This window comes from Centrocercus urophasianus, unplaced genomic scaffold (assembly GCF_019232065.1).
Source record: "Centrocercus urophasianus isolate 14NV4802_14NV808 unplaced genomic scaffold, USGS_Curo_1.0 seq_13, whole genome shotgun sequence".
Lineage (NCBI taxonomy): Eukaryota > Metazoa > Chordata > Aves > Galliformes > Phasianidae > Centrocercus > Centrocercus urophasianus.
Window position 1 is genome coordinate 30,211,850 of NW_024884475.1, and position 27,865 is coordinate 30,239,714.

The window sequence follows — 27,865 nt, forward strand, 5'->3', positions numbered from 1 at the left end:
CAATGTGAATATGGCCCAGAAGTACACGCACATTGTTACTGTTCACTCAATATATGGTCTCTCAGCCCTGCTGTTCAGTTTTGCTGCTATTTGGTTTCCACCTCTTCTGTAGTGTTATTACCCGAGACACAAGGGAAACTTCAAAGCACCGTAGAAGGGAAGGGGTTCATCTTGTACAATATGATGCTTGTCAACTCCTCCCACTTGAAGATCTGCTCCCATTTACCAAGCCCTACAGGCTAATACAGTTGGACAGCTGTAGGGAAATGACATATGCCTAACATATTAACAGAAACTGATACCCATTTAAATTGTTTGAGTTTCTGCATCTGTGGTATGAGCTGGCAAGTGCATCTGAGCAATGACTGCTCTGTGCAAGTGGCTTTTCACTGGCTGCTCACAGAGCTGGGACTGTCACCCAGGTCACAGTGTGCTCCTGTCCTGCAGAGAGAAGTGGGAGTGCAGGAGGTGGCTGTTATGGTAGAAATGATTGGACATGATGACAGGGGCTGTTAGAAGAGTAAGCTAAGCTCTGCTCAGAGCTAAGTTCCTTTTTCCATAACATTGTGCTAACAGAATTTCTCTCTTTCTCTTCTTTCCCAACAAAGAGGCAGTTGTTTTGAAAGAACCTACTTTCACTGAATTTCTTTTTCTCTAAAAAATCAGTAGAACTGTGGCTTATTTATCAGCATGCTTTGGTTTTGTGAGAATGAATTGGCAGGGACGTGTTCAGATAAAATCTAATTCTTCTGCTTTCACAGTTCACTTGACCTAAGAAAGGTCCAGGTATTTTTCTGTCATTGTTGGCCTACATTTCAGTGGCTTGAGGTGTGCATGGTAGTTTTCATGCTTAGTTTGCCCCATGTGCTGCAGATGCTAAAATCAATCTGTGATGCTGCTCTGTTGATAATGGGAGCTATGGAAGTACACAATGGTTTGCTGTGAGGTAGACGTCTGAAGTCACTGCAGCCAGAACCCAGGGTCTTTTTTTTTTTTTTAAGTGGTGACCCTCTCCTTGTCTCATTATGCCTGTGACTGTCGAGAGTTACAAGAGAGAGTTAGAATAACAAGAGTTATTAGTGTGGGCCTAGGTGGATCATGCAAAAACACAAATCTGATGCTGAAAAGCATCGCTTCTGCCTGTTTCCATTTAGCTGACCTCACGTGTACCTATGCAGCATGATTTGAGAGCCAAATGTAATGAGCAGAAAATAATTTTAAAAGGGAATCTGAACAGATTTCTTTACATTTGTTCTAATTTTATATCTGTAAGTGCTAAGAGTATGCATTTCTGTATGTGAAAATGACTTGCAGCTGCTTTAATGGCTATGAAGACATGGGCCTCCCTTGGGTGGGGGCTGTCTGTTGTTTTGCTTGCTGCAAGGCAGCATTCAAGGGCACATCTCTTTGTTTCCATTGCCAGCCATGACTCTTCTCTGGGGATGATGTGTCTGCATGTGCTGGACTTCTGTTTCTCAGCCTTGAGAACAAAATACGGTCTTTATCCATTTCTGGAAAAGATTTTGAAAAATAAAGCAGTATGTTACCAGGCTAGGCTTAGAATTTTTGGTAGACACTTGAGAAAGGACGTCTCTTCTGCATCCCCAGCAGCACTTTGAAGGACAAATTGATACTTCGAAAGTTTTTTCTTTTGTGCTTGTTCTTATAAAAGGTCATGTTTCCCTGCTCCTTCAGTAAGGTTAGTAACAGCAGTAAATGCTTTGGAGCTGCTGTGAATGGCTTTGTTAAAACGATCAGGCATTCAGGTACTGCCTTTTGCTGTCTTTGTGTTTCAGAAGGGATACAAAGAGGCACTGGTGGGTTCTGTGGGGATTTCTGTTTCTCTTGGCTGGCTAGAGGCTCAAAAGGGGGCTTTGGTAGCTGAAAAAATCTCCAAGGATTTTAGCTGCAAAGTGTCAGGGAGATACATTACATGATGGCAAATTCCAAAGTTTGTTAGCAGCATGAGTTTCAGCCTATGTGAAACTCCTAAAAGGAGATTTTAGTGGAGGAAGAGATCCTGCTGCTATGATTTTTCCAACAACACGCAGATGCTGTTATACGCATCCCTTATCTTCCTGCATTTATGAGGTGCACTGGTTAAGATTTTCATGAATGTCATATCAAGAGAAACCAATTGAGTGGCCTCAAGAGTCTTGGCTATCTAGCTTAGGGAACTTCCGTTTTTAAGTTTAATTTCTCATATTGTCACTGAATTTGGGCCCTTCTGTGGTGACAAAAGGGAAGGCTGCTCTACTTCACAGTCCCTTTTCTGTAGCATGCGAGGCACATGGCATCTTAACATTTATAATTTCCAGTACTTACCATGCTTCATGTTTCGACTTGCTTCTGATCTGTTAGTTGAAGGCCTGAATGAAAAAGGAATAAAAGTCAAACGGTATGAACTGTTCTCTGCAGCATACAGGAGGCTTGCCTTTTCTGTTTGTTTTTGCTGTTTTGTTTTTGTTTTTGTTTTGAAAGAGCTTTAAAGTGCTCAGAAAGCTCTGTCCTGTTCCCATAATAACTAAAGTTGTATCAGAGTGTGTGAGCAGTTTTATAGTTAGAAGTGTTTCTCATTCAAGATGTGTGATGCACTTCAGTCAGAAAGTTGCATTTTTCACAAAATCCAGAGGCAAAGAAAACAACACTTTCTAGTTAGGTTTAGCCTATCTCCTCACCCTAGCAGCCTCACCACAGATTTTACCTGTTATTTGTATCTCCTTCTGGACCTCTCTGAGGAGACCGAGGCTTTAGCAAACTCTGGATATCTGTGCTCTCTCCTGCACCTTCCTGCATTGCCTGTGGCTGGTTATTCAGCCTGCCTTTACCAGTCAGTTCAGAGCAAATCACTCTGGACATGAAGACTTTCTCTGAAATTGGAAAACAGCAGAGATTTTATTTACATTATTGCTTGCTGATTTGAATGTTTGGAGGTGAATTTGGGAGTTCCTTTACCCGGATTTTTTGAGGGGCTTAAGGACATGAGAAATAACACTTGTTTTCTGCCTTCCTGCAGCCCAGAGTGCTACTGAGAGTGTGAGGTTTTCCTACCCTGCAGCAGACCTGAGTCTGCTGAGATCTGGGTGACTGCTTTCTGTTCAGAACGGCCACATCTGGGCACACCTCAGTGAGTCCTTCCAACTCAGCAATCTTACACAGTTCAGGCCTGTGAGAATTTCTTGGGTTTATACAAATATGTCAGAGATTTGTTCCTTTCAAAAATGAACGCACGTGCTTGTTACCTTTTAGACTCGCCTTTGAGAGCCATTCTTGGATCTCTGTAAGTGAATCTGTCTGGAAAACATTTCTCAGTTTTTCAAGCACCTGGAAGATGTATGAGATAGTTACTATCGCTCTGGTGCGTGTGTTGGTTTAGCTGTAGTAGCCGGAGCATGCAGAATTTTACAGCTACGCAAACTGTCTTGCAGAGTGATAGCTAACTACAAATTTAAGTCAGTAGAATCCACAGTGGGAAAAATAAAGTCTGTCAAATAATGTCTCATGCTATCCTGGAGAAATAAAAATGTATCACATCATTGGAAGCCATGTGCTGCAGCAGTCACATCTTACCTTTATTTCCCAATGCAGGTAGCTTAGGTCAAGATCTGTGTTCTGCTGGGCGTGAGGACTGTGACTCGAGTTGAGGCATGCAGAAGAAGGCTGGAAGAGAGTCTGGAGGACTCCCTGGGCAGTTGCTGGTTGTGCAGAGGTTTGGGGGTGTTTTTTCAAAAGCTTTTCCAAAATAGAAAACAATCTGTAAGGAAATGCCTGGACTCCATTTCAGAGCAATTAAAGGCAACGTGAAATATGTCTAACAGGGATCCCCAGAAAGGATGATCAGCAGTAAATACATGTAAAACTGTTATTTGGCTGAAAATGGCCAGAAATAGGAAATGCATAGGTTAATGATTACAGGCTCTAACACATAGTCACCAGGAATAATGTCAGATATGCACAGCATAATGTTGGATTTTTTTCCCCTTACTGCTGAAGAAAATGTGTAGAACCTTATACTAAGCTTTGCTTTGAATCATCTTTTTTGAAAATCTGTTTTCTGGAAAGATCTAGATTTTGGTACAAGAATGAAAGTGATGCTGAATAACAATGAAGAGAAACTGGATGAGGAAGGAGTTAAATCTGGACCTCTAAGCTTTGTTTGCTTTACCATCATGGATTTGCAGGGTGCTCCTCAGCAACTCTTCATTTCTCTGTGTGCAGGCTTGGCCAGTATAGTAAGAGTCTGGGAATTGCAATGTGATTAGCAGAAGGTTTTGTTTAGAAGTGCACAGGGGAAGGCAGAGGAAAAGCAAAATGCACCAAATGGTAAGCAACAGTAGTTTTCTGTGTGTGTCACCACATGGCAGTATCTGGCCATTGGGAAGTTATTTTGCAGCCAAAACAGTAAACAATTTGAAGAACTGTGTTCTGCATGCATACAGAAAAAGTAAGAGAGGTTCATTACTATGCCCAGATTGGGAGTCAAAGAGCAACATTGAGACATAAAAAAAAATAAAAATAAGAAAGTTAGGAAAGAACCTCGTTCTTATTTTTAGCACATTTTCTGCAAAACATCTGAGTAGTGCCACCTGTTGTTCAGTATCAGTATAGCAACATTTGCGGTGGTTTTTTCTTTGCCACCCTTGTGACAGTGTTTGTATTAGCATAAAAACTTAGCAACCAGCTATTGTACAATCACTGTGAAAGTGAGTAATTGGTTAACGTGCAGCTTGAGACTAAAGAGCTGTTGCAAAGAGAGCCTTCTAATGGCGTTTATAAACACAGCTGTGAAGTTGGATCTAAACCCCAGTATGTTACTTTCACAAAATGGTATTACCAAAATTAAAACTGTTAGCAGTTAAAATGTAAAGAATCTGTGTTAAAAGGGCAGGATTTATCTTGTACTTGTTTGTAGAAGAATGGGATCATTTATTTTCTCCAGCAGTTTGAGACAAAGTGAGTTTTTATTCCTGTATTCATTGGATTTGAACATTTTTCTTGCTAGCAAAGCACAGTGATATTACAGAGCTGAAATTGATAGGGTGATGATTAAGTCTTAACTCTTCTTGATGCTGCATCCATTCCAATTTCTCCCCATATCCCTCTTTTTGGGTGTGTTTCTTCCTTAGCAGCCTGAGATGGTGAGTTTGGTTTACAGTATTCAGAAGAGAGCAGGAGAGTGCTGAAATTAAGAACTATACCTTGGTTTTTTTCACTCACCTTTTCTGGTGATTTGGGGCTACTTTGAGTCCTCTCTGGAACATTTGCAAGTCCTTCTCCATGTTCTAGAAATCAGTAGGCAGAGTGTTATCTCGGGTTGAAAAATAAAAAAACATAAGATGCACCTTAGATTGTATCTGAGGGGCCCTTTTTAATCACAAAAACGCACAAGTCATATTTTAAAAGTCTGTGTTTCCTTCCTTTTTCGTTTGCTTTTACTAGAGCAGGTAGCACTGTATGTTAATGTAGATGTTTGCTGGGATGCCTAACAAAGCTGAAGAAAATTGTGGAAACCGTCTGTTCTAGATGTATGCTTATGGTACTATGTAACTGCTGCTGAGAATGTTGCTCACAGATGCAACAATTGCTGGTAACTGTGAAATCATTAGATATCTAGTGAGCGTAGAATTTTTAAAACCTGCGGAGTTGCCTGTGTAGTCAGCAAGGAGAAATCTGTTAAGATGGGAAGAGAAGACACACTTGCCTTCTTAATGGATCACCCTAGGTTCCAATTACCTGGACCTGAGCTGTGATAACACAGTGCCCTGGCGGAGACCTGGTTCCACCTTTTATAGTTTAGGTTCCTCTGCTGCTGCTGTGAAAGTAGCAGTTTGGTGCCCCTACTCACGTGTCGCAAGCTGTGAAGAACCAGGCCGTCTCTGCATGAAAGCCTCAAGCCTTGGAAGGCAGTTGTTGGCAGGTGAGCTGCCTCTGGCATTCCCATCTAGCACACACTCTCCGTCAGCTTTTTGCTCAGGGATGGCTGTTTGGCCAGCATATGGGGGTTCTCCAAAACAGCTGTGTCTTACAGAACAGATCGGACTATTGTTTAACCCTGTGCAAAAGAACAAAACAATACAAACAAAAGAGATGGCTACAGTCTTTGCGACAGTAAACAAGTATAATTTACCAAGTGATCTCCAGGGAGAGTCAGTTCTGGGTGAACGGAAAACAAATGTATCAAAGTTTGTTTTATATCATATTGTAGGGCTTATAGAATGTGTCAAAGGGAATTTCAACAGTCTGAGAAGCCTAACAGGAAAAAAATATCACTCAGCTGCGACGAAACTTGCAAAGACAGTGTGAGTGTCATTGCTTTAGGCCCATGACTGACCTCTCACATTCTGCTTCTAGACCAGATGTGCAGTACAAATGGATGGTACCACATACGAGAAGAGGATACCTACTGCCTTTTGGGAACGACCCTACAGCCAGTATTACAAATGGGTGAGCTCTATCCACTGCTTCACGTGTCGAATGAAATGGTACTTTCCTTTTTCTCAAGTGTTTTTCTAAAACTTTGCTTTTTGCTTTTGACTGTTCAATGAGTCTTACTCTGCGTCCATGAGTTCTTGAGTCACGTGAGAACAAAACCCCAGATGGGTAGCACACAGGGGCTGAGTTGGACACACTGAAATAGAGGCTCTAAACTGTTAACACACAGTCTTCTGATCTATTTCCCTGACAGTTTAACCAAAGCAGTGAGTATGGTAGTACAGCAAACAAAAGGTGTTTAAACAGTGAATAAACATGGTATATTTGAATAGGTGGCAGAGAGCCATAAGCATTCTGCTGCAGAGCATGGTGTGATCAAGCTCTGCCTAACAGATAAGATGTTCCAAATAAAATTTTGGAGAGCAGTCAGATGGAGTGAAGCAATGGTAATCAGGCAATAATTCTCATGTCTAACTTAAAAAGCTTGTTGTCTTCAGTGAGAGTAGCAGCAGTTAATGAACAACTAGAATCTGGCTAAGCAATATAAGACTTTCATCTTTGCTGCCTTGTCTTTTGTCAGGTTATAGGAAAAGTGATAAAAATATGTTCTGTATTTTTATATATTTTTATACATCTAAAACATTTTAAAAGATAAATATATATTTAATATATTTTATATTCTGAATTTATGTAGATTACATATATGCACACAGAGGAGTACAAAATGTGCATTTTAAGCTGTGTGGTCAGTGTCAAAGGAGTTGTTTTTTTTTTTCCTTCAAAGGTGTTCATTCTGAATTGAAAGAAACTCAGCCTTTTCAGAAATAATTTGGTCTGCATCACCCTTTATACCTTATTGCAGAAGTTTTATTATGAACTCGTCAACTACCAATATAAATTCTCTAACAATATTTACTTATCCCTACAATTTTTGAGGAACTCAGTAGAGATTTTTGTGTCCCTTTTTGTGTCCCTTTTGTGGCCCTTATGTACCTTCTGCAATGTAAATCTGGCCAGGCATCAACAGTTTTCTTTCAGCCACTGGCAAAAAGATGTCTTTGTACAAATGCACAGGCTCAACTTCAGAAACAGAAGCCCATCCCAAGAAGAACTATTTGTTTTGCTGATGTGGATGGTATGCTGATTTCTGACTCTATTCCTTTCAGCAGTAGGAACAGTAATTACAGTAATAACAGTCATCTAGTGTGCAGTAAAATAGCACAGCATTATCAGAGCAAAAGATTAGTATGAAATACTGTGTTACACAATATGTTTTTCCTGGAAAATATCAGAATGATATAGGTGAGAGTGAAGGAATTTAAAAAAAAAGCAAGTGAGAACATGTCTCTGTAAGTAGAGTCTTTGGCATTTGAGGTACACTTGCGAGCACAGAAGGAAAGAGAAGTTGTTCTAGCTTAAATGAAACCTCAGCTGTCTTGGTGAAATAGTTTTAGTGGTAGAGTGTATAGAAAGTCCTAACTTTAACACTGATTATTCATTGCTGAGAAAAGGTAAAGACACCAGTGGAATAAAGCGGGGGCAATAAGTTTGCGTGTGCATAGAGGAGAGTGTTCAGGGCACATTTTAAGGTTATGAGCAACAAATTTGTAGTGCAGAGGATTTTAAGAGATTTTTTTCAATGTTTACTTTTGAGTAAGCTGTTCTTCACCCCTTTCTATGTAATGAACGCTATGCTACTATGCAGGTGACACTGCTGTCATGGTAGGGATGCTGCTCACCCATATTGTCCCCAAGGGGCCATGACTAATCATTTCCAGTAGCGAGATTTCTTACTGAGCTGTGAATGCTGATTAAATGCTTATTTTAGACCCATGAAATAGGAGCACTGGGTGCTTTTTTGGAACAAAGTTATGTTATGCTCACGTTTCTCTCTGTGCTTGCTAGGGCAGTCTTCTGGGGCTGCCATGTGATCTCTGTACAACTCTTACCTTGTATGTGGCAGAGCATCCGAGGGTGGGGAACGTTCCTAGAGGAGTATGTTACCCATGAGCTCCTGGAGCGAGAACAATGCTGACAGGTATTCATTGTGTAAGCTTTCCTATTCTCTTGCAGTGTCTTACTGTCGAGCGGGTTGGCTCTTAGGCTCTCCAAATGAGACCGAATGCTGGAAGTGAAGAACAGGAATTGACATATAAAAGTAGAGGAAGCTTCAATTATTGCTTTTCTGTTAAATATTTCACTGTTATTTTACCTCTTCCACGTGCATTTTGGAGAAGCCATAAGCACAGGAGTCTGGAAGCAAGCTACCTACTGCTCTGTGGCTAAGTAGTTAGCCTTGACAACTAATACTGCCTGTGGTTGCTTTGCAACTGCTTCTGTTGCCTCGCTGTTTCTGCTCAAGAGCTCAGCTGCACATTGACACGCGGAGTGACACTCCTTTTTGTAGTAACAAAGTATATTGAAGGAGTAGATGGCTTTCTGGCTTGGGAAGTGAAGGGACAAGAAATGACAGCGAAAGAAATGCTGAGGCCTTGATTTCTAAAGGCGGTGTATGCAGAGAGGAAGTCTTATTTCTCTAAATATTTGGTGTCTGCTTCTAGATTTTGGGTTTAGAAGTTGAAGTTTAGCTGTTTTTACTGTTCCCTTTATTTTTTCCTTCCATATAGTACGTATAGCTCCTTCACTGGAACAGGCTGCTCAGGGAGGTGGTGGAGTCTCCTTCTCTGGAGATGTTCAAGACCTGCCTGGATGCCTACCTGTGCGACCTGCTGTAGGGAACCTGCTTTGGCAGGGGGGTTGGACTCGATGATCTCTGGAGGTCCCTTCCAACCCCTACGATTCTGTGATTCTGTGACACCTTGGTTAGAGTATCTCCTACTATAGCATCTTAAGAACATCCAAAGAATGGTGTTGTATTTAAGGTACCTTGTGATGACTCAGAATCAAGTTAATAAAAAATGGAAAATAAAACTTTAGCGGCTGCTCAGCCACAAGAGCAGAATAAGCATTCATCAGTTATCCATTAGGGTAAGGAAGCAGTGTGTGGTTGCTGCTCTTATTTTAAGGAATATATGGAGAAAAGAGGATTGGAAAAGGATGAAGACATTTTTTCGAGCAACTGTTATGTTTTGCACAGTTACATTTTTACTCCATGACTACATCTGACTTAGGAAAAAACAAATTGAGTAGACTGAGGGATTTCACAATATGTGCAGAAGGCCATGAGACGTGAGGTTGCCCCATATGAAAACAAAACGTGTAAATCCCAGAGCTGAAGTTCATGGGTTAAGGTCGTTGTATGCCCTCTCAGACAACCGAGGAAAGGTCATGTCCCATGTGATGATTACATTTCAGGGCATGTGGTGGTAGGGTGGAACTGGCATTTCACAGATTTTTTTTTTTTTTTTAAAGCTAATGGCAGTCTTTTTTCTTTTTCATATGTACTTGGGGGCACGTGGAATACTTGAGGAAATAACATGACTTATTAACAAAAGCTGAAAACAACGAAGCAAAGACAGAAAGAAGTAAGTGATTAAAGCCTATGTACTCAGTTACATATGGTTTGCAGCACCATTTAGTTGCCATTTTGATCACATACAGCAATACTGGTATGCTGCAAGTTCCCTGCTGTTATTCCTGCAGACCACTGCCTTGCACAAACTATTCCTGATCAAAAATACCAAGCAGTCTGTCAGATAACTTGATTTCATGGTGGCTGTAAGAAATGTACTCAGTGCTTCTCATGCTCTTTGATACCAGTCAGAGTGCACTCAATTTTTTCTAATCATTTTGATACTTAACTATTCATAAATTGATTGATTGAAGTCAATTTTTACCTCACTACCTCACGTTTTCTACTACTGGAGCTCTGCTGGCTTGTTCTAAATTTGTATGGAATGAAATCAGAAGTCAGTGTTTTATTTAGGAGAAAACAATAAACATGAATACTAATTTCAAAGCAGAAAGCTGCATTTCAGCTGTGAAACAAGATTTGAAGCAGTTCTTGCTAGTTAACACTGTCTTCTGTAGCAATGGGTAAGTATTTGATGGATTTGTGTTATTCTCTACTATTGTAAAAGTATTTAAATGAAAAATTTTAGTTTTGGTGTATAAAAGGTGATGGATTGCAGAAAAGATATAGCATAATGGATCAATCATCATAGAGAGTTCAAAGTTCCAGTTGAATTCCCTGCAATAGAATGAATGTAATGATTTATGTACTTTTCCAAAGTGTTTTGTCTCTGAATTGTATAGCATATTGAACTTTATTTTGTTTTTACCACTGCATTTACCAATATTTAACTGGCCAACACAGAAAGATGAAAGAAAATTGACTTCTGACTTTTCTCCTGCAAGAAAGGAAATTGTCTTGCCTTCAAGGATATGAATTATAAGCAACAAGCAACACCAGTGAACACTGGTTAGCTGAAGCTTGCCTGATCTGCTCAAATGTGAGGCATTATCTTTCAGAGTTGCTATCTTGCTGTGATTTCAGTAAAGAACACGCCGTCCATTTGGTCTAATTTCTATCTTAAATGATTGCTGAGCAAAACATCTTATCGGGATTATTGACTGTCAGGCATCTGTCTGTCCAAAGGCTGCTTTCAAGGGTGCAAAAAAAAATGCCTCTGTGCCATGAAACTCTTATATCTTTATTAGCACTGCAGTCTAGCTTAGGTTTCATCTACTCTAAACATAAATACCAAAATATATCAGCAGAGAAGTTGATAAGAATTTTTTTTTAAGATAGTGTAACCCTATAGAAGTGCTTCTTATTTTTAGGTACATCTTTATGTAGATGGGATGCAGAGCACATCATACAAATGAGAGATACCTATATCTCCTGACATAAAAAGTAAAATACACAAAATTTATGGTGTTGGTTGTAGTGCATTGACTGACTCATTGGAATAATGAGAACTGCTGATTTGTATTACATCTGATTGCATTTGTTTTTCTTAGCAAGCATTTATAATTTTGATTTAAAGAAAAATAAATGGAGAGACTGGCTTTTCCAAAGCCTTTTTGTATTTATTTTGAATTACGTGTTTTTACCATAATGCATACTGTCCATAAGCTTCAGATTAAATGCTTACTAAAAATAGTCTATAAATTTAGTTATAGGAGTGGAAGATACTTTCTCTTCCTGGGTCTTTTGATTTTCTGCATACACTACTTATGTTTTTATGTTTTCTACCTATAAAGGATGTCTAACTAAAGTTTAAAATCTTGCCAAAGTTTAAAAACCTCAAAGTGTTACATAATGTTATTGCTGGTACAATATGTTCTGGGGAATTTAGATGTGTTACTTTGTCACAATACTCTGTTAATATTTAAATTAGTAAAGTTAAGTGGTACTAGCTAGCACTGTTGTTATCAGAATAAAATCATAGCCAAAATGTGGATTATCATTGCTGTGTTCAAAAAACACTCCTTTGAGAAGGTGCATACAGTAGTCATTTAGAGCAGTCTTATATTTGACTCCCTTAATGGGCTCGTGAGAGACAATGTAATTTCACCTGATGATTGTTATATTGCCAGCTCTCAACTTTTCCCTGGAGGGCACGGAAGAAGTTGCGGTGTTGTAAAGCACGGAAAGATCAAATTACCTGAGAAGCAGTGCTGCAGAGGGCCTCCTCACCAGGATGCCAGGTTGGCAGTTCCTTCCATCCAGCTACAGCAAGTTAACTTCTCTCAGTAGGTAGCAGCGCTCCTGGGGTAGGGCTTTGCAGCTGAGGAGGCTGCAGCCTGGCTTGTTGTGCTGAGCAGCCCACAAGCAGGCAGGGGAGTGCTGAGGGTTGGAGACCATGGAATCCTTCCTGTTCTTTGTGACACATCTGAGCTGCACACGCTACTATGGAAGCAATGCAGCCTCATATTTGTCTCTCATTAGCCAAGAGAAATAGTTGTGTGCTGCCAGTTCCTCCTTTTTGATTTTACCACTCTTTTTCTTTAACATGAGAGGAATTTTAGTTTCTGTAGAGAATTAAAGTTTCTGTGTGGACACTGAAGAAATGGTGACCTACAGGACTGTAAAATTACTTGGCTGTTCAAGAAAATTCACGCTTTCCAATGAGATTTGAGGGATTTTTCAGGAGTTTTGGGAAATTTTCTGGAGTACAAGTGCAAAGCTACATAGTTGGTCTGTTCATTTGCAGCATATGAAATTGGTGTCACAAACTTGAGTTTGTTGGATTGATCGGGTGAGTGAGTGTGAAAAAGTCTTCTAGCATTGATCAGTAAGGCTCTTAAATGTAGCATGGGATTGGCATTTGCATCTAGTAACAGAAAGGAAATTTAAGATGGGAGAAGACACATCATGAAGTGTTTACTGTTTATTACCCTGGTTGTCTGTCTCAGTGACAAAAATCAGATAACTGCTAACTTGAGTTTACAATTCTTGAACAGTTTTCTGGTCTGTTATGTTAGACACTGTTATGTAGACACTAAATCACAGGATATTCTGTGAGTGTGTCACAGCTTCAGAGGCAGAAAAGCAAAAGATGAAAGAAAACAGGTTTGTAGTTTGTTTACATTTGGGAGGGAAAAAGGAGAGTTCCTGGTGCAACTGTTGTGTTAATCATTTTAATAAATATTTGGGTAATGTACAGGCTAAGCAGCTAAGATGCTGCTCTTAAATCTCTTCAAGAAAAGAAGGCAACTGATAGCAAAACCTAGCTAAGAAGCAGCCCATGCAGGTGCTCGTTTCTGATCCTGAAGCCCCATAGAGTCTTTTATCATTTGCTTTGTTGTAAGCCCCATGTAGAAAAGAGGCTGCCCTTGAATTCTTGTGTCTACAAGCTCAATAGCCACTAGCAAATCTGGCATAGTTTTTGCATGGTTGTTTTTTCTTTCTCTTTAGCTGTTTCTACACTTCACGAGGATCTGCTGAGCCTTATTAGATTGGACAGAGAAGCAGTGGAGAGGCAGTATTAGTGCCACATGTTCAGATGGACAGAATTAGATAAAAGGCTGATAAAGTGATTACTTACTATGTTTAATTGCATAAGAAGGAAAAGATTTGATAGATCAGCTTAAAGAAGAAATACTTTCATAGTGAACTGCCCTAAAATGGGACAGGATAGAATCTGGGGCCAGTTGCATGTTTTGTGTCAGGTATCAAAGCACAGAGCGTTGAGCCTGAGGGCCTGTGAGAGTAAGCCAAAAAGTGGAGGCACTGCAGCTTCCCTGCATGCCAGGACTTTGACCCATGTCCTGCCCCTAGCATCTCAAGCAATCTGACAGAACAACACAGATAAAGTAACTTGTGCAGCATTCTTATGCATGTCAGCCCTTGTTTCACTGGCTCCATATGCGGTCCTTTTTCTTACCACCTTCTTCCTGAAGACCATTTCTGCCTGCAGACTGGATGCACTCAGTCTGGCGAAGGGAGATAAATCACAGCTTCCATTCCATTCCCTGAGAAACCTTTCCAAGAAGTCAGTGTGCCAAAAGGTAAAGATAGGGAGAGTTTTAAGGGAAGGAAAAGGAAAGGAAACAAAGGGATCAGTGGATAAACTGACAAGGAAAAATAGATGGGAACTTTGGAAGAAGGGAAGAAAGGAAAACTATAACTGTCAAGGAATAGACTGGACTAGAAATTCAAGTTCTTTACTATGAGAGTGGTGAGGTGCTGGGATGGGCTGCCCATAGAGACTGTGGATGCCTCATCCCTGGAGCTGTTCAACGCCAGGTTGGATGGGCCCTGGGCAGCCTGGTCTAGTATTAAATGTAGAGGTTGGTGGCCCTGCATGTGGTGGTGGGGTTGGAGCTTCATGATCCTTGACATACCTTCCAACCCTGGCCATTCTGTGATTTTTTTTTTTTATTTTTAGGTTTTTCTAGGAAGTATAAGTCACTGGGTCTTGCCTCCTTAGGCATTGTGAAAGAAGTTTGCACATGATAGGAATGAATACCGTGGTGTTTTGGGTGTATTTCCAAACAGAGTGCACAGAATATATTCTGCCTTGAAGGCGTTAGGGCAGAATTCAGAAGCTTCTTTGTACATGTGATTTTTGTGTTGACATTTTGTGTTAAGCTACCAATTTTTTAATAGCACCACACCTCACAAATTCTAAACTTGACAGAACAAGGCAACATCTGAGACGAGTGGTATCACTTACATTTTCCTAGAGGTTCTCAGCAGTCTACTTTGAGCTTTTTAGCTGTCACTTCACTCTTAGAAATGTATGATTGTATGGGATGTATAGCAACTTGGAGAGCAGATTCTCTTCTTGCTGGGAGAGAAATGAGCTCTTTTAGGGTTTTGAGGTTGTCCATCTGTATACAAGGTCTTTTCCAGCCAATGTGTCAAAGTTGCAGCATGAGGTCTCTGGCTGGTGGGGAAAGGGGCTCAGACCGAGGTGGTTAGAAGCCCACATTCAAGCAACTTAATGAGAGAGCACAAGCTAAGCTGGCCCATTTGGTATAACAGAAAATTCGGACATCAAGACTAGCTGCATAATCTGGATGTCGTGGTAGGGAGTTGTCAGTGTATTACTGTAAGCAGTACACAGAAGAAAGCATTTGTTACTTCCATTGATGTAATGGCCCAGTTAGTGTCCATCTATGAGCTTCACCAATGGGGGGCTTATCTGTGAGTCCTCTGCCTTAGACATGCCACGAAGATCATACAGTTCACAAAGCATCTCAGCATATCATGCAGTATCTGCTATACTACAGGCAGTAATAGCTGATCAGTAGAATTATCATAAATCAAAATATATTTATGCAATTAGATTGCCTATGATCTTTACTGAAAGCAGCTGAAATTTCTGTGTTGCCTGTAGTTCTGTATTTTCAAGATCAATCGATGAATCACGACCACTGCTGTATCATGCTATAAAGGTCCTGGAGGTAGAAGGAGGAGATTAGTTTCAGAAGAGGAGAGTAGACTATGGATCAGTTCCCTGATGTCTGCTGTGCCCCAGAGGTGAGTCAGGTCACCACCTCTGGATCCTGTTAGCCTCTTTCCATAGAAAGCCTTAAGTCACCCCTTTCTTTTTGCTCCATGGGTCTTTTAAATAGCAGGGATTCGTGATCTCTGCTCCTCTAACCTGGACCAAACAGGGCTTGCATCCCTAGCAGGCTGGAGGTACACCTCTGAGGCTGCTGGAACTTCCTGCTGTCTCTGAAGATTCACCTGAGGTTACAGGAGTCTGGAACTTAATCTGTCCCAATGAGTTTGCAGAGGAGCATGATGACCTTCAGCATACCCTACCACACCTGCACCTTCACTTGTGATCTCTGCTCGTGATCAGTTGGCAATACAACCCCTCACACCAGGGCACTGCATCCAGAGAGGGTGAGTGTGTGGGTGTGTGAGGAGTGGTGGGGCCTGAACTTGCTGATATTGTCGGATCCAACAGGTCGGGCAATCATTTGCAAATCCAGCAGGCTGTTGCACGTGTTAAGAAAAAGCACGTGCCCTCTCTCTTATTTTGTTTTCCAGTCAGCATGACTAAGCATGTAGTCTTTGGTCACTGTTCACTGAAAGCCGTTCCAACAGATCAATGAGTACCCAGATTGTAAAAATCAAGGAGTCAGAGGAGCAGATAGAGCCACAGATTGACAGCATATGTTTCTTAAGCAGCTTGCAAATAATGTGTCTTGATGCATCAGCTGAGCTCTAAGGAGCGTTAACAATATAATTCAGCAAAGACTTTGTGTTGCCATGACATTGCCATTTTGAGTTCAGGAGCTGCTCGCCCCTTCTCCTTGCTCCCACAGTGCCCCTGAGGGCTGTAGATTTGGAAGGCAGCTTCCCAGAGAGGAGGGAAGAGGGACGAGCTTCCAGGCAGGGCTTGTGCCTTCTTTCCATGATGCTGAGGCTATGAAAAGGGTGCGATGAGTGTGACAAAGGGTCTGTGAAAACAATAAGCTGTAAAGATCTCAGCAGATGGGTGGTTTGCTTTCTTGCTGGCACATTAGATGTAGGGGGTGGGACTCCGAGCTCAGCAGCTTGGCTAAATGCTAGAGCTGAGCGCTTACAGAAGCACTTTGTAAGACCAGCTTCTAGGGCATTGGACAGGACTGTGCTATCAGCAGCTTGAATCAGCACCTGTGGGAGCAAGATTCAAAACAGACGTGCCAGCCAACATGAGCACAGCGGGCAAAGTAAGCGGGGTGTTTTTTTTAGGAAAAGTTTCTTTGCTGCAGCTGAGAAATGTATTTTAAATGTAGTTTCTTTGCAAGGACACCATAAATTCTGATGGGGTGCTATAAATGATAATTTAGGAGAAAGCTGGTGCAGTAGAGCTGCTTTTCCTTGCAGACCACTGTGCTCTCCTAGCAAATGGCTGCTGGCTCTTCAAGGCAATAATTTCAATTTATTTAAATACTGAGGCAACATAAGCTAATGACATTAGAGTAAGAACAAAGCTAATTTCAAGTTCCGATTATATATTATATATAATATAATGTAGTAAGTATTCAGACAAATAAATGTATTTATCAGCTGCATCACTTTCCCTTCTGAGATCTCGGGCTGATTCGAACTTTTTCTAGCTTTTTTACATTTCGTGTAAGTTTATTAACGGTTTGTCATCTTTAGAAAACGTTGTGTTAAATTTTAGGGTGTAATTATGCATATGTTAAGACCATCAAGCAGAGGTAGATTCACCAAGTTCAGTTCTCTGTTCAGCCTTTGCCTGAGCATGATAGGGCGTTGTGGTGGAGTTACCACACTTTGTTTTCAGTGTATTTTTCTTTGAGGCAGTATGCAAGTTACCTTGCAGTTTATGTGACCATGTTACATAATCCTCCTCTCTAAAAGGGTCTGTTTCTACAGCTTGCTTTTCTTCTGCTGTCATGATTTTTAAGGTCAAGGTAGAAAACACGAGTAGAAAAAAAATATGCTGTGACTCCAGTTAGTGCTTGTCATATAGATCAAGTGTGCTGTTGGCTCATCTGGGGAATTCTGTTACAGCCGATAAAAGCTCACAGTCAGCCATCAGAACACAGCCTAATTAACCAATGTCCAACTGTATGAGAGATTCATTTGCTCTTAGAGATCCACAGTTATTGGCTATCTTTGCTCTTACAAACATTGCACAGGCTTTGTGTTTGCAAATTGTGAATTCGTTAGTGAGCGATGTGCAATAAAGTCCTTTTTCTCTTTTTGGGGAAGTTTCCTTGAAAACGTTGCCCTTTAAAATGTGATCTTGCTTCACTTGTAATTATTTTTTTTTTACTGGAAGCATTGGGTTTAGTGCAGACCTCTCATGCCTCTTTTTCAAAGCTCTTGCTCTTTCCCACTTTACATCTGGCTACTGAAAGTGCACTATTTTACACTGCAGGTCTGTTAATTCTTAGTACTTGCTTTCCTCATTACCAGTTCGCATTTTGTTGCTAGACATGCCTGTTTTTACTTAGCTAACTTTTCATATCAAAGCTTTTTATCGTTTTTTCCCCAGAAGCGTGCAACACGGTGTCGCACTGCATGGCAGGGTCCCAAGTCACACAGGATACTTAGGTACATGCTGAACTTCTGGAGTCATAGACTTAATTCTCTTCTGTTTTGCTCTTAAGATAATAGCACCTGAGCACTTGCAGTTTGTACATCTTAAGGGAAATGTGGAAAAATCTTATTCCATGGCCTTTAGCTGTGCAAAGTTCTGTGATGAGAAGACCCCACCAAAAAGGAGCAGGAACAAATAATGGGGACAGAGATATGAACAAAGTCAGACATGATCTTGGTGGCAAAAAAACCCTGACTGTTGTATTTTTAATTTGTTTCCTAGTTTTCACCCTTCCCCAGAAATGAATTGAAATTCTGCATGTACAGGTGTTAAGAATCTTATTGTGTTGACATTTTCATTGCAAGGGCCTCTCCCTTTTCTTTGCTCTTTTTTCAGGTTATTAAATGCAAGGCAGCAGTATTGTGGGAAGCGAATAAACCATTTTCTCTTGAGGAAGTGGAAGTTGCCCCACCAAAAGCACATGAAGTTCGTATTAAGGTATTTAAAGTGTTTTTTAATAGAAGTGTTATGAATTGCATTTAATGTTGCTTAGCCAATTATTTCTGTAGACTCATAGGATGTGGTCTTGAAAAGTATTCAGTAGGTAAATAGTTGCCATTCAGTGAGCTCCTCTGCAATATGTTGCAAGTCATAAATCTAATCATGCCTTTTTTTAAGAAGGTTTTTTTTGTTTGTTTTGAACTTTTCTGCCTTGCTTTTGGATACGTGCTGGGAAATAGCACTGGGTGATTCCTTTTTGATCTGGGTGTTGAGTATCTGTTATACTTCATACTGTTGCTTTAGAGCAGTTTTAAGTGTTGTATGTGTGAGGAGAACCCCTACGTGGGGTCAACAACTGCACTTGTCAGAATAAAAGTTGTTAAGGCATATTTAAAACTTTCAAAACAAATACAACTGCTGAATGCAAGAAAACACAAAATGTGCTATTGAATGTTATGTATGGCTGAAATTTTATGTATTTTTTTACATGTGTAATGTATACATGTATAAAAATATTATAAGTGATCATATATCATATGTAATTACAAGTAATATTGTACTACAGCATAATAAAAATTTTAACATTTTAAAATTGATTTAAATTACAAGAGAAATATTTATATAGAAATGTTATTTAATTCAATACTTTTCTATTTATATAGTACTGAGATTTTATATCTGTGTAAATATAAAAATAAGAATTGATTCTATTCTGTTCTTCACCTGTTGTTCTGCCCAGCAATCAGTGGGACTCCCGATGGGAAGGGCTGGCACAGCAAGCACTCACTGAGGAGTCTTGCTTTGTAAATTAGAGACATGCAAACAATGAAGATTAGGAGTTAAAAAAATCTTTTTACCCTTAGTTTTATTGTGTGCATATGTACACAGAGAAGCAAGGGACTGCTCCAAACATATGACATAACGTACACACACGACGTGACGTAGTGAATTGCTGAAGCATTCTCATCCTTCTTCTAAACCAGATTGTAGCCACGGGGATCTGTCGCTCTGATGACCATGTGGTGACTGGTGCACTGACTATGCCTTTTCCAATCATCCTTGGGCACGAGGCAGCTGGCATTGTAGAAAGTGTTGGGGAGAAAGTAACTTCATTAAAGCCAGGTATGAAACAGAACTGAACACAAAATCTGTGCTGAGTTTTCAGGCTCCTGTTTAAGTTGAAGCCTCTTATGTGTGAATACTTGCATTGCAGAGGACTATCTATGTAATTCACTTTTAACACCTCTGTACTTCAAGTCTTTGTTTTTACTGGTCAGAAGTATGAAGTCTATTCAAAGCAGGTCAGTATACATAATAAGTTGTATTAGAGATCTCTGCTTCAACAAAAATGTATATTTTAAATTTCAATTATAGCCCTAGCTGCTTTTTCTCATAAGTTTTGGTTCCAGAACTTGATGCATCACTCTGTTATGTATGTTTCCAGGTGAGCTGAAACAAGCAGCACAGGCTTGTGCATACACACACCACCCCCACCTACCTCTGAGTTCTGAGGGAGATGGGGGGGAAAAAGCTCCAAGACCTGCAAAGTTCATTTAGCAGAATGATTTCTAAGCCTGGATGTTGTGCATGTATATGCATTTTGTGTTCTGTAGGTCACTTTCCACCACTTAGTGGAAATCAAACTGACTTTGAACATGTGAAGTATCGGCCACATATCAGAACTGTCAAATCACAAATTGACCTGCAGCAGAGATTATCAATTTAGGGATTTATCATACTTTGTTGCTGTGGGAAATGGTAAAAGATTGCACTGAGAACACAGGTTACTTTGTTAATTGGCATCATTGTACTAAAGAATTAGAGATGCCTTACCTTGCATGCATTGCTGCTTCTCTGATAATTACTTTAAATAAGATGACGATTCAGGAGAGCGAGCAAATTAATGCTTAACTTATTTCCTATTTCTACAAACAGTTTACAGTTCTCTTATCTTAACATGCCAACCTCCTGTCCTAGAAGATGTCAGTTTTTATCTCAGTTTCCTCACCTGTGCATTAGTAAGTAGCAGATGCGAAAAACTGCTGAATGAATACTTTGTGAATGGCAGTAGCTTTGATGATTTAAGGCATAGCTCAGTTTCACTTCTGTGAAAGACACCCAGGATTTTGTATGTTGAAAGCTGTTGTCAGAAGTCCATTAATGATGTCTACTATGTCAGAGGGAGGCAGTGGAAGGAAGTAAGTTCAGCACTGCACTCCTACTGCACATTTTTTTTTTAGGAATTAAAAGTACTTGTTTTATGTTTTTACCTGAACGCTTCTTGTATCTGTTTGTTTAATCATTACTGTTTTCTTCCTAGGAGACGCAGTTATTCCACTCTTTGTTCCACAGTGTGGGGAGTGCAAATCTTGCTTAAGCACCAAGGGCAATCTGTGCAGTAAAAATGAGTGAGTTTCCTAGATTACTTGCAACTCCTATTTGATTTTAACTTACACAAGACTGACCATATATGATAGATCTCATTTACCATTATGTCTGGTTATTTTTCAAACAGCCTTTCTTCTGCTTCACCTACTGGAAGAATGGCTGATGGCACCACTAGGTTTACCTGTAAAGGGAAAGCAATTCATCATTTTATTAGTACAAGTACGTTCACTGAATATACAGTAGTACATGAAACTGCTGCAGCCAAAATTGATTCTGCGGCTCCTTTGGAAAAAGTTTGTCTGATTGGCTGTGGATTTTCAACTGGTTATGGGGCTGCTCTGCAGACTGCCCAGGTAAACACTGTAGGTGTTTCTGCTCTGTTCAGAATTGTGTGGCCTGTAAGCAAGGTATCAGCATGGCAGCCAGCAGGCATATGTTCTTTTTGCTGTGTTCAGGGTAGAAAGATGATATTAGTTCTTTGCCTTCCTCAGTTCCTCTAAGGTATTTAGAAGTCTTCAATAGAAAATCCAATAAAAAAACCTCATTGCAGTTTGCTAAGTTTTCTTCCAGACCTCTAGCTTTCTCAGACCTCAAAAAATGTTATGACAGAGACAACATATGTTATTGTAACTTCAGGCTTCTTCTATTCTGAGACTTTACATAGTATATTCAAAGAATCTGTAGCAGTACATAGATGTGGCTTTTTACAGCTGTGAGTTTTCACTATTTCCAGTGGAGTGACACTACGGATCTTAATGCCATTGAAATATAGAGCAGCATAAAAATAATCTGTCTATAAACTTGAAGCCGAATGCAGTAATGAAGATCCAGTCTTAGAAATGTATTCTAGGGATAATTTATCTTAGTTGCATGTAGGATTATATCAGTGTAGCTGGCTACTGCACTAGTACATATGCATTAGCAAATGTCTTCTCAACAGGTGATCTAATATACAAGAAGTAGATTAGGTGAGAATATATTGAAAGTAAGAAAATGCAATGTCTTTACATGGACTGTAACAGGATGCCCTGTTAATATAGGTAGAACCAGGCTCCACCTGTGCTGTCTTTGGCCTCGGAGGAGTTGGCCTCTCTGTTGTCATGGGCTGCAAGGCAGCTGGAGCGTCCCGCATCATTGCCATCGATATCAACAAGGACAAGTTTGCCAAGGCCAAGGAGCTGGGAGCCACTGAGTGCATCAACCCTAAAGACTTCAAGAAGCCTATTCATGAAGTGCTGACAGAAATGACTGGTGAGGGTGTGGACTACTCCTTTGAGGTCATCGGCCGTATTGAGACCATGGTATGCAAACAAAAGATGTGGTCAAAAGAGGCATTAACTCATTAGCTGACTTTTCTCTAACCCACTAAGCACCAGTAGTGAGGAGCAGAGAGCTGCCAGTAAAGTGCTAAGCTAACTCGAAGCCTGTTAAGCCTGGCTATCAGCCAGCAAGATGCAGGGACAGAAGCATACTCAAAAACTTAAGAAAAGGATCTTAAATGTAAATTCTAATAGGAAAGGAATCCAAGCAGGGTGACTCATTTTTACACATGTAACTAAACTCAACATTGTCTATCCAGCAGTGTCTTATCACTAATAAGACAAAATGGGAAAATAGAACAAGCTAAAATATGAGTGGATAAAATGGTGTTAGCTACTGAGACAGTTTTGGAAACGCAAGCTGATCCCTGAGAGAAGGAATCAAGGTTTTGAGCCCTGAAGGCAAGACTTGCATGACACTGGCATGTCCCTCTGTTTTAAATGCAGACTGAAGCCTTGGCCTCTTGCCACAACAACTATGGAGTCAGCGTGATTGTGGGAGTGCCCCCTGCAGCACAAAAGATTAGTTTTGACCCCATGCTTCTCTTCAGTGGTCGCACCTGGAAAGGATCCGTCTTTGGAGGTGAGGACTTGGAAAGATGACTTGGCTTGTGAAACTTGTTTATTAACTTGAATCAAAGGGAGTGGATTATTGATAGCTGGACATACTACTGATAACTAATATGCTAATAAAGTAGCACAAAGAATCCCTGAAGGAACTACTATCAAATGGTTACTGAAGAGCAGAGGAGAGAGAGAAAAACAGAGAGAAAGACGGGAATGAGAGGCACAAAAATGTCAACATTAAGAGAAAAAAGAAAAAAAAGAGAAGAGAGTGAAGGAAAAACAAAAAAAGGCAGAGAGGAGAGGGCCCAGAAGGATGGAAAACAGACTGGTGCATGTAGAAGGAGTAGATAAAATGGATAAGAAAAAAGGAGTGAGAAGAAGAAAGATGTGGGCTAAGGACAAAGGGAGAAAAATAGCATAAAAGGAAGGAAAAAAAGATGGGAAGAATGAAGAAAGGAAGGAGAAAAGAAGAGAAAGGGAAAAGAAAGTGGGGGGGGAAAAGAAAATGAAAGACAGAAAAGCGCAAAAGTGGAAGTTATTAAGAAAGGCTGGGCAAGAAAGAGGTAAGAGCAGAAAAGACAAATGAAGAGAAAAAGAGAAGGAAGAACAGGGATCAAAGAGAGTCGGGAACTGCAAAGAACATTCAGATCAGACCAACCTGCTTACCAGGTTAAGCCCCAGCAAGCTGCCATCACTCACAATTGCTCTCTTTTCTGAGCTTTTCCAGAGGATTTTCACACTCAGTGAAAACAAAACTAAAAGAACTAGAAGACAGAGGAAGCTTATTACAAGAGCGGGTTTTCTCTTTTGCAACCCGTTCCTCTGATGCATTCAATAGACACCTGACTAAAAGAGCAAAAGACAAATTAGGTTATTCTGAGAGAGGATCCTGTTATAATGGATAGAAGCAGTGCCAGATAAAGCCTAGAAAAAACAGGCAATCCCTCCTGCTGCCCTATTTTGTTCCTATTAAGTTTCTAGTCACCAACAGAAATATCAGCGCTGTAGTTTTTTTGTGTGTGATTTAGGGAATGAGGCATCAATAAACAGGATGAAACAGTACTAAGGCACGTACAATCAACAAATATACAGATGTTATCATTAAGAAATGTACAGGAAAGTTAGGCTAAGTAAGATTATTACAACAGGAAAATAATAAGTGGAAAATGCTTACCAATGTTCTAGGCTCACAATATTCTCCACAGGAAGTAATCTCTAGGAAGAGATCCTTCCCCCCTGGCAGCCAGCTCTTAAATGGGAACTAGGAGAGGTGGAGTCTGGCTCCAGCCCTTCCGGCAGCATAGGTGAATTGCCTTCACCTGTGCTCCTGTGGCTGACTCATGGCCTCAGGTGGTCAATCAGAGGTTCAGGCTGTAATTCAGCAGTTCCCATACAAGGAGAGTGTGGGGGGTGTCTTTATCTTTTAAGACTCAAATGTCAGAAACGTAGACTTGTACCAGTACAGTATTTATTTGCTTGGTGTGTATGTGTTGGTCATACACACTCCACTCCACTGTGGACTAGCTACACTTAGTACAGCACTTCCTCTTGGCAGTCTGTATTACAAAGGTCAAGTTGTACTGCAGTATTTCATCATGCTATTCTGCTGTAGAAAGTTTATCTAAGAATTTAAGCCCCTGTAAGTTTTATCTATTTTGAGTAGCGTTTAATGGTTCATTATCCATTGTCTGTGGTTTTCTTTCAGGTTGGAAGAGTAAAGATGCAGTGCCCAAACTGGTTGCTGATTACATGAAGAAAAAGTTTGTTTTGGATCCATTAATAACCCACACTCTTCCTCTCGCTAAAATTAATGAAGGATTTGATCTGCTAAGGACAGGGAAGAGGTAAACACTGCTAAATTTTAACTTCAAGAATCTTAACTGTAAGAACTGCACAGTGAGACAGAGCGTGACTGACTTTGTGACAGAGAATGATGAAAGCAATCCACAATGCCCATTACTCTTGGCCAGAATAGTATGTGTACACGAACAGCTGCTGTAGTAACAAAAGGTAGCAAAGTTTTAGATTTTGAAATGTATTGGGTGCTTTATTTCTTTCCAGCAGAATTTTTAGATTCTGCTTCCTGTCTGATTTGAGCAAAGAGTCCTTGTGGCAGCGGGAGAAAAGCTCTCACAGAACAGCAAGTCAGCGCCCATTGGAAAAGAGCACGCAGGGAAACTGAAAACATCAACCTAGAAGAACATGGAAGCTAGGTCTATCACATCTCAGGAAGTGTTTTAGGATGACAAATAGGAATATAGGAATAACCTGTTTACTGGAAGAGCGACTTACCATTCATACAGTGAATTAGGGAACAGAGTCCCAGTGCAATTAGTCCTAAATTCACTGGGTAGTCACTTTGGAGCTTTTCAAAAGGGAAAGTAGTTTGTGTATATACAGAACTAGTGCATGCTGACTTACAATTTGGCATTCTTCAAATATTTTGAGAGTTCAGCTCAGTGTTTTTATAGGATACTGAAATCGGGAATATCGTTTGCCAGAGATGTTTGATGAGATTCTCCATGGCAAAAATTGAAAATTCTCATTGGCAAAAGTGAGAAATATATCTATATATTTTAATATGTGTTCAGGCTACCCTTCTTGAAGGTTCTAGCTGTTATTTACAGTCTGGATAACTGCATTTATACTTCCTTTTCATTGCCAGTTGCTAGCATTTTAGGCATTACTCATTCTAATTACAAAAAGCATGTAGCAGATTTTTGCCCCTCATATTTTCTTTGAGATTTGTTCTCAGGTTCCAACTATTCAGCACTTAACTCCACTTTTTTTTCTTTTTTTTTACTGTCCTTATATCTGTTGTAACTGTTAATTGCACTGATTTTAGTTTTTAGTGTAACAAGCAGGGGAAGTGGTGAGGATGGGGATACCATTGCTTTGCTAAAGTACTGACAGTCAGTCTGAAGACAGAGACATTAACCCAGTCATTTATGAAGTGAAACATTTCAGTGGTTACGGGGTAAAACACTTGAGTGTTGACAACATATCATATAGAGTATGCAAGAACCACACTACAATGTACCTACAATGTACCTATGGTTATTTAGCCAAAGTCATTAGAAAGTTGGGACTAGCTTTTAAACCATTGCAAGAAAGTGAATTACCACCTTTCCTGACTGCATCTGCTCACTGTCCATGTACATTAGGCCCACTACACTCTAGCAGGTGAGAGCCAAGACCTACCTGACCTAAAATTTCCAGGCCCCATCATCTATGCCAGAAATCAACATAACCTGCTTGAGAAAGGAGTCAGAGTAGAGCTAATTATTTCCTTGCATGCCATTTCTAATCAGCAAAAGAGAAACAAATAGCCTCAAAAAGTGAATGGGAATGCTCATAGCATGATGGTAGTTTTTAAGATTTATTGTGGCAAGTGTCTCTACGTTGACAGTCTATGTTTTGAACTCCTAAGGGAAAGAAAATGCTTTCCATTCTAGTGCTGAAGGTCCCACTGTGGCGGCTTTCAGCTCTGCTCTCCCTTCTTTTTTCTCATTTGATACTGAGTGCATTTAGCTTGGTGGACTTCGCTCTCTTTGCATCTGCAGCAGGCTTTGTATATCTACTTTATCGTTTTACGAGAGCTAGGGCTGGGAGGGGAGGACTACCCTGGCTGACAGTGATAGCCTGATTTTGTTCAGAGAAAATGGCAAAGTTTTGCAGACGTTGGCACAGGGCCCTTTCTCTGGTCACTAATTTATCATTTTATATTTCAGTATTCGCAGCGTCCTAGTATTGTAGCATTCTTGATGGCTCAGCAGCAGAACAAACTTCATTCTGCTCCAGTACAACTGATACGAATCAGACACTGCTGAAAAGTGTCACCACTGCCTTCGCTTAAAAGGATCACGCTCAGCATCCAGACTTCAAGCAAAGCACTTAGAATGGAAACAATCATCTTTCTTCCCATCTTTTGTTTTTTATTACTGCTGTCAAATTTCTCTTAATATCCAAAAATGATATTACAGCCTGTGCTGCTGGGGCAGGTGTTATGAAAGGTTTGTTTTCTGATCTTTAACTGTGAATACCAAGTGACAGGTGACAGTCTGCAAAAGATCAAACTAAGAATCTTACAGCTTTTTCTGCATTTGTAATCTGGAAACAGGAACAGAAGCTATTTCTACTTTACTATTTCAACTACCTTACTATAAAACCTGTTCTTCCTACATCTGATTGCACAGTAAAATGAAAAAAAATCAGCTACTATCTAGCCTAAACTGCCACTAGTACAGCTCAGTACCATTCCAGTGCATCCCATCAGCTGCCAAAACATATACGGAATCTTGCTGCTTTCTGCAACCTGGAAGTGTGGACAGAGGCAATTCCATCTTGGAAAATATGGCCTACGCAGACTAATCTTTTTAAGGAGATGATAGGACTACTGGAAGTGGCTAAGTACACAAAGGTAGACATACAGTACTTGCCCAGTAGCTGGGTAAAGGAGACTGAAATAAGGGGACAGAGAAAACAGTGTACGTCAGCTGAACAAGTCCTTGAGCAGCCCAGCAGGGTTAATGATTTGAAGACAGGTTTACTGAGAGATTAGACCTACCAGAAGGAGCTGCTCTAACATATATGCGTCTACTTAACTCAGCTTGCTCAGCAATTAAGACCCAAACATCAAGGATTTCTTCATGTGGCATTATCTGGGCAGTCAGGTCCAAAGACTTTTTGTGGACAGTAAAAGCAGTTTAAAGTGCATGCAAAGTCTATTTTTGCTGTCCTGAGTGCCCAGGGGTTTTAGAACATCAAGGGCTCAGGCACCCATCAGCAGCATGGCAGAACTTGATAATCACCAGGTAGATCTTGGGCTGAATCAGCTGGGCAGGTAGTGCGTGAGAACCAACAGCATGAACTGGATCGCTGACATATTTGTACAAAGAGGGGGAGCGGGCTTTCAATTCTATGTAACTGATCCCTGTCTGTAATAATTCAGTAGAAACAAGAGGGGCATAATGTCTCAGTTCTCAGTGGCTTCTAATAAAACATTTTCTGTGGAGGCAAAGCTTTTCTGTATATGCTAAGACAAATCTTAATTTTGAGCTCAACAGAAGTAAAAAAAAGTTTGATTAAACCTACCTGGTGGGAACAGAAAGCAATTAATTGGCCACGAACACACTGATGTTTGGCTGAACTGGTAGGGCTGGGGAATGGGTTGCCCAGCTGTACTTCTACGGAGCAGAAGCCACTGTCCCAGCACAAGACTGCCATGCCTCAGGAGAC

General features: G+C 40.4%; 2 protein-coding genes across 3 annotated transcripts; one reads left to right on the plus strand and one right to left on the minus strand.

Annotated features, from left to right (window-relative positions):
- Positions 1–1,238: 1,238 nt before the first annotated feature.
- CUNH4orf17 (chromosome unknown C4orf17 homolog) lies at positions 1,239–8,803 on the minus strand. The gene is made up of 9 exons (XM_042811703.1): positions 8,645–8,803; positions 8,382–8,557; positions 5,846–6,052; positions 5,218–5,282; positions 3,571–3,732; positions 3,243–3,324; positions 2,705–2,870; positions 2,326–2,369; positions 1,239–1,511 (listed from the first exon to the last, which is right to left on the minus strand). The coding sequence occupies exons 1-9, from the start codon at positions 8,671–8,673 to the stop codon at positions 1,327–1,329; spliced, it is 1,116 nt and encodes a 371-aa protein (XP_042667637.1). The 5' UTR covers positions 8,674–8,803; the 3' UTR covers positions 1,239–1,326.
- A 3,125-nt stretch (positions 8,804–11,928) lies between these two features.
- LOC122156622 (alcohol dehydrogenase 1) lies at positions 11,929–27,647 on the plus strand. Of its 2 annotated transcripts, none has more exons than XM_042811496.1 (9): positions 11,929–12,045; positions 18,249–18,350; positions 19,337–19,475; positions 20,674–20,761; positions 20,869–21,094; positions 21,782–22,042; positions 22,508–22,643; positions 24,333–24,471; positions 26,359–27,647. In XM_042811496.1, the coding sequence occupies exons 3-9, from the start codon at positions 19,394–19,396 to the stop codon at positions 26,381–26,383; spliced, it is 957 nt and encodes a 318-aa protein (XP_042667430.1). In that variant the 5' UTR covers positions 11,929–12,045; positions 18,249–18,350; positions 19,337–19,393; the 3' UTR covers positions 26,384–27,647. The 2 variants fall into 2 exon arrangements, with proteins under 2 accessions (XP_042667430.1, XP_042667429.1); XM_042811495.1 differs by lacking the exon at positions 11,929–12,045 and adding an exon at positions 16,377–16,509.
- The last annotated feature ends 218 nt before the right edge of the window (positions 27,648–27,865 follow it).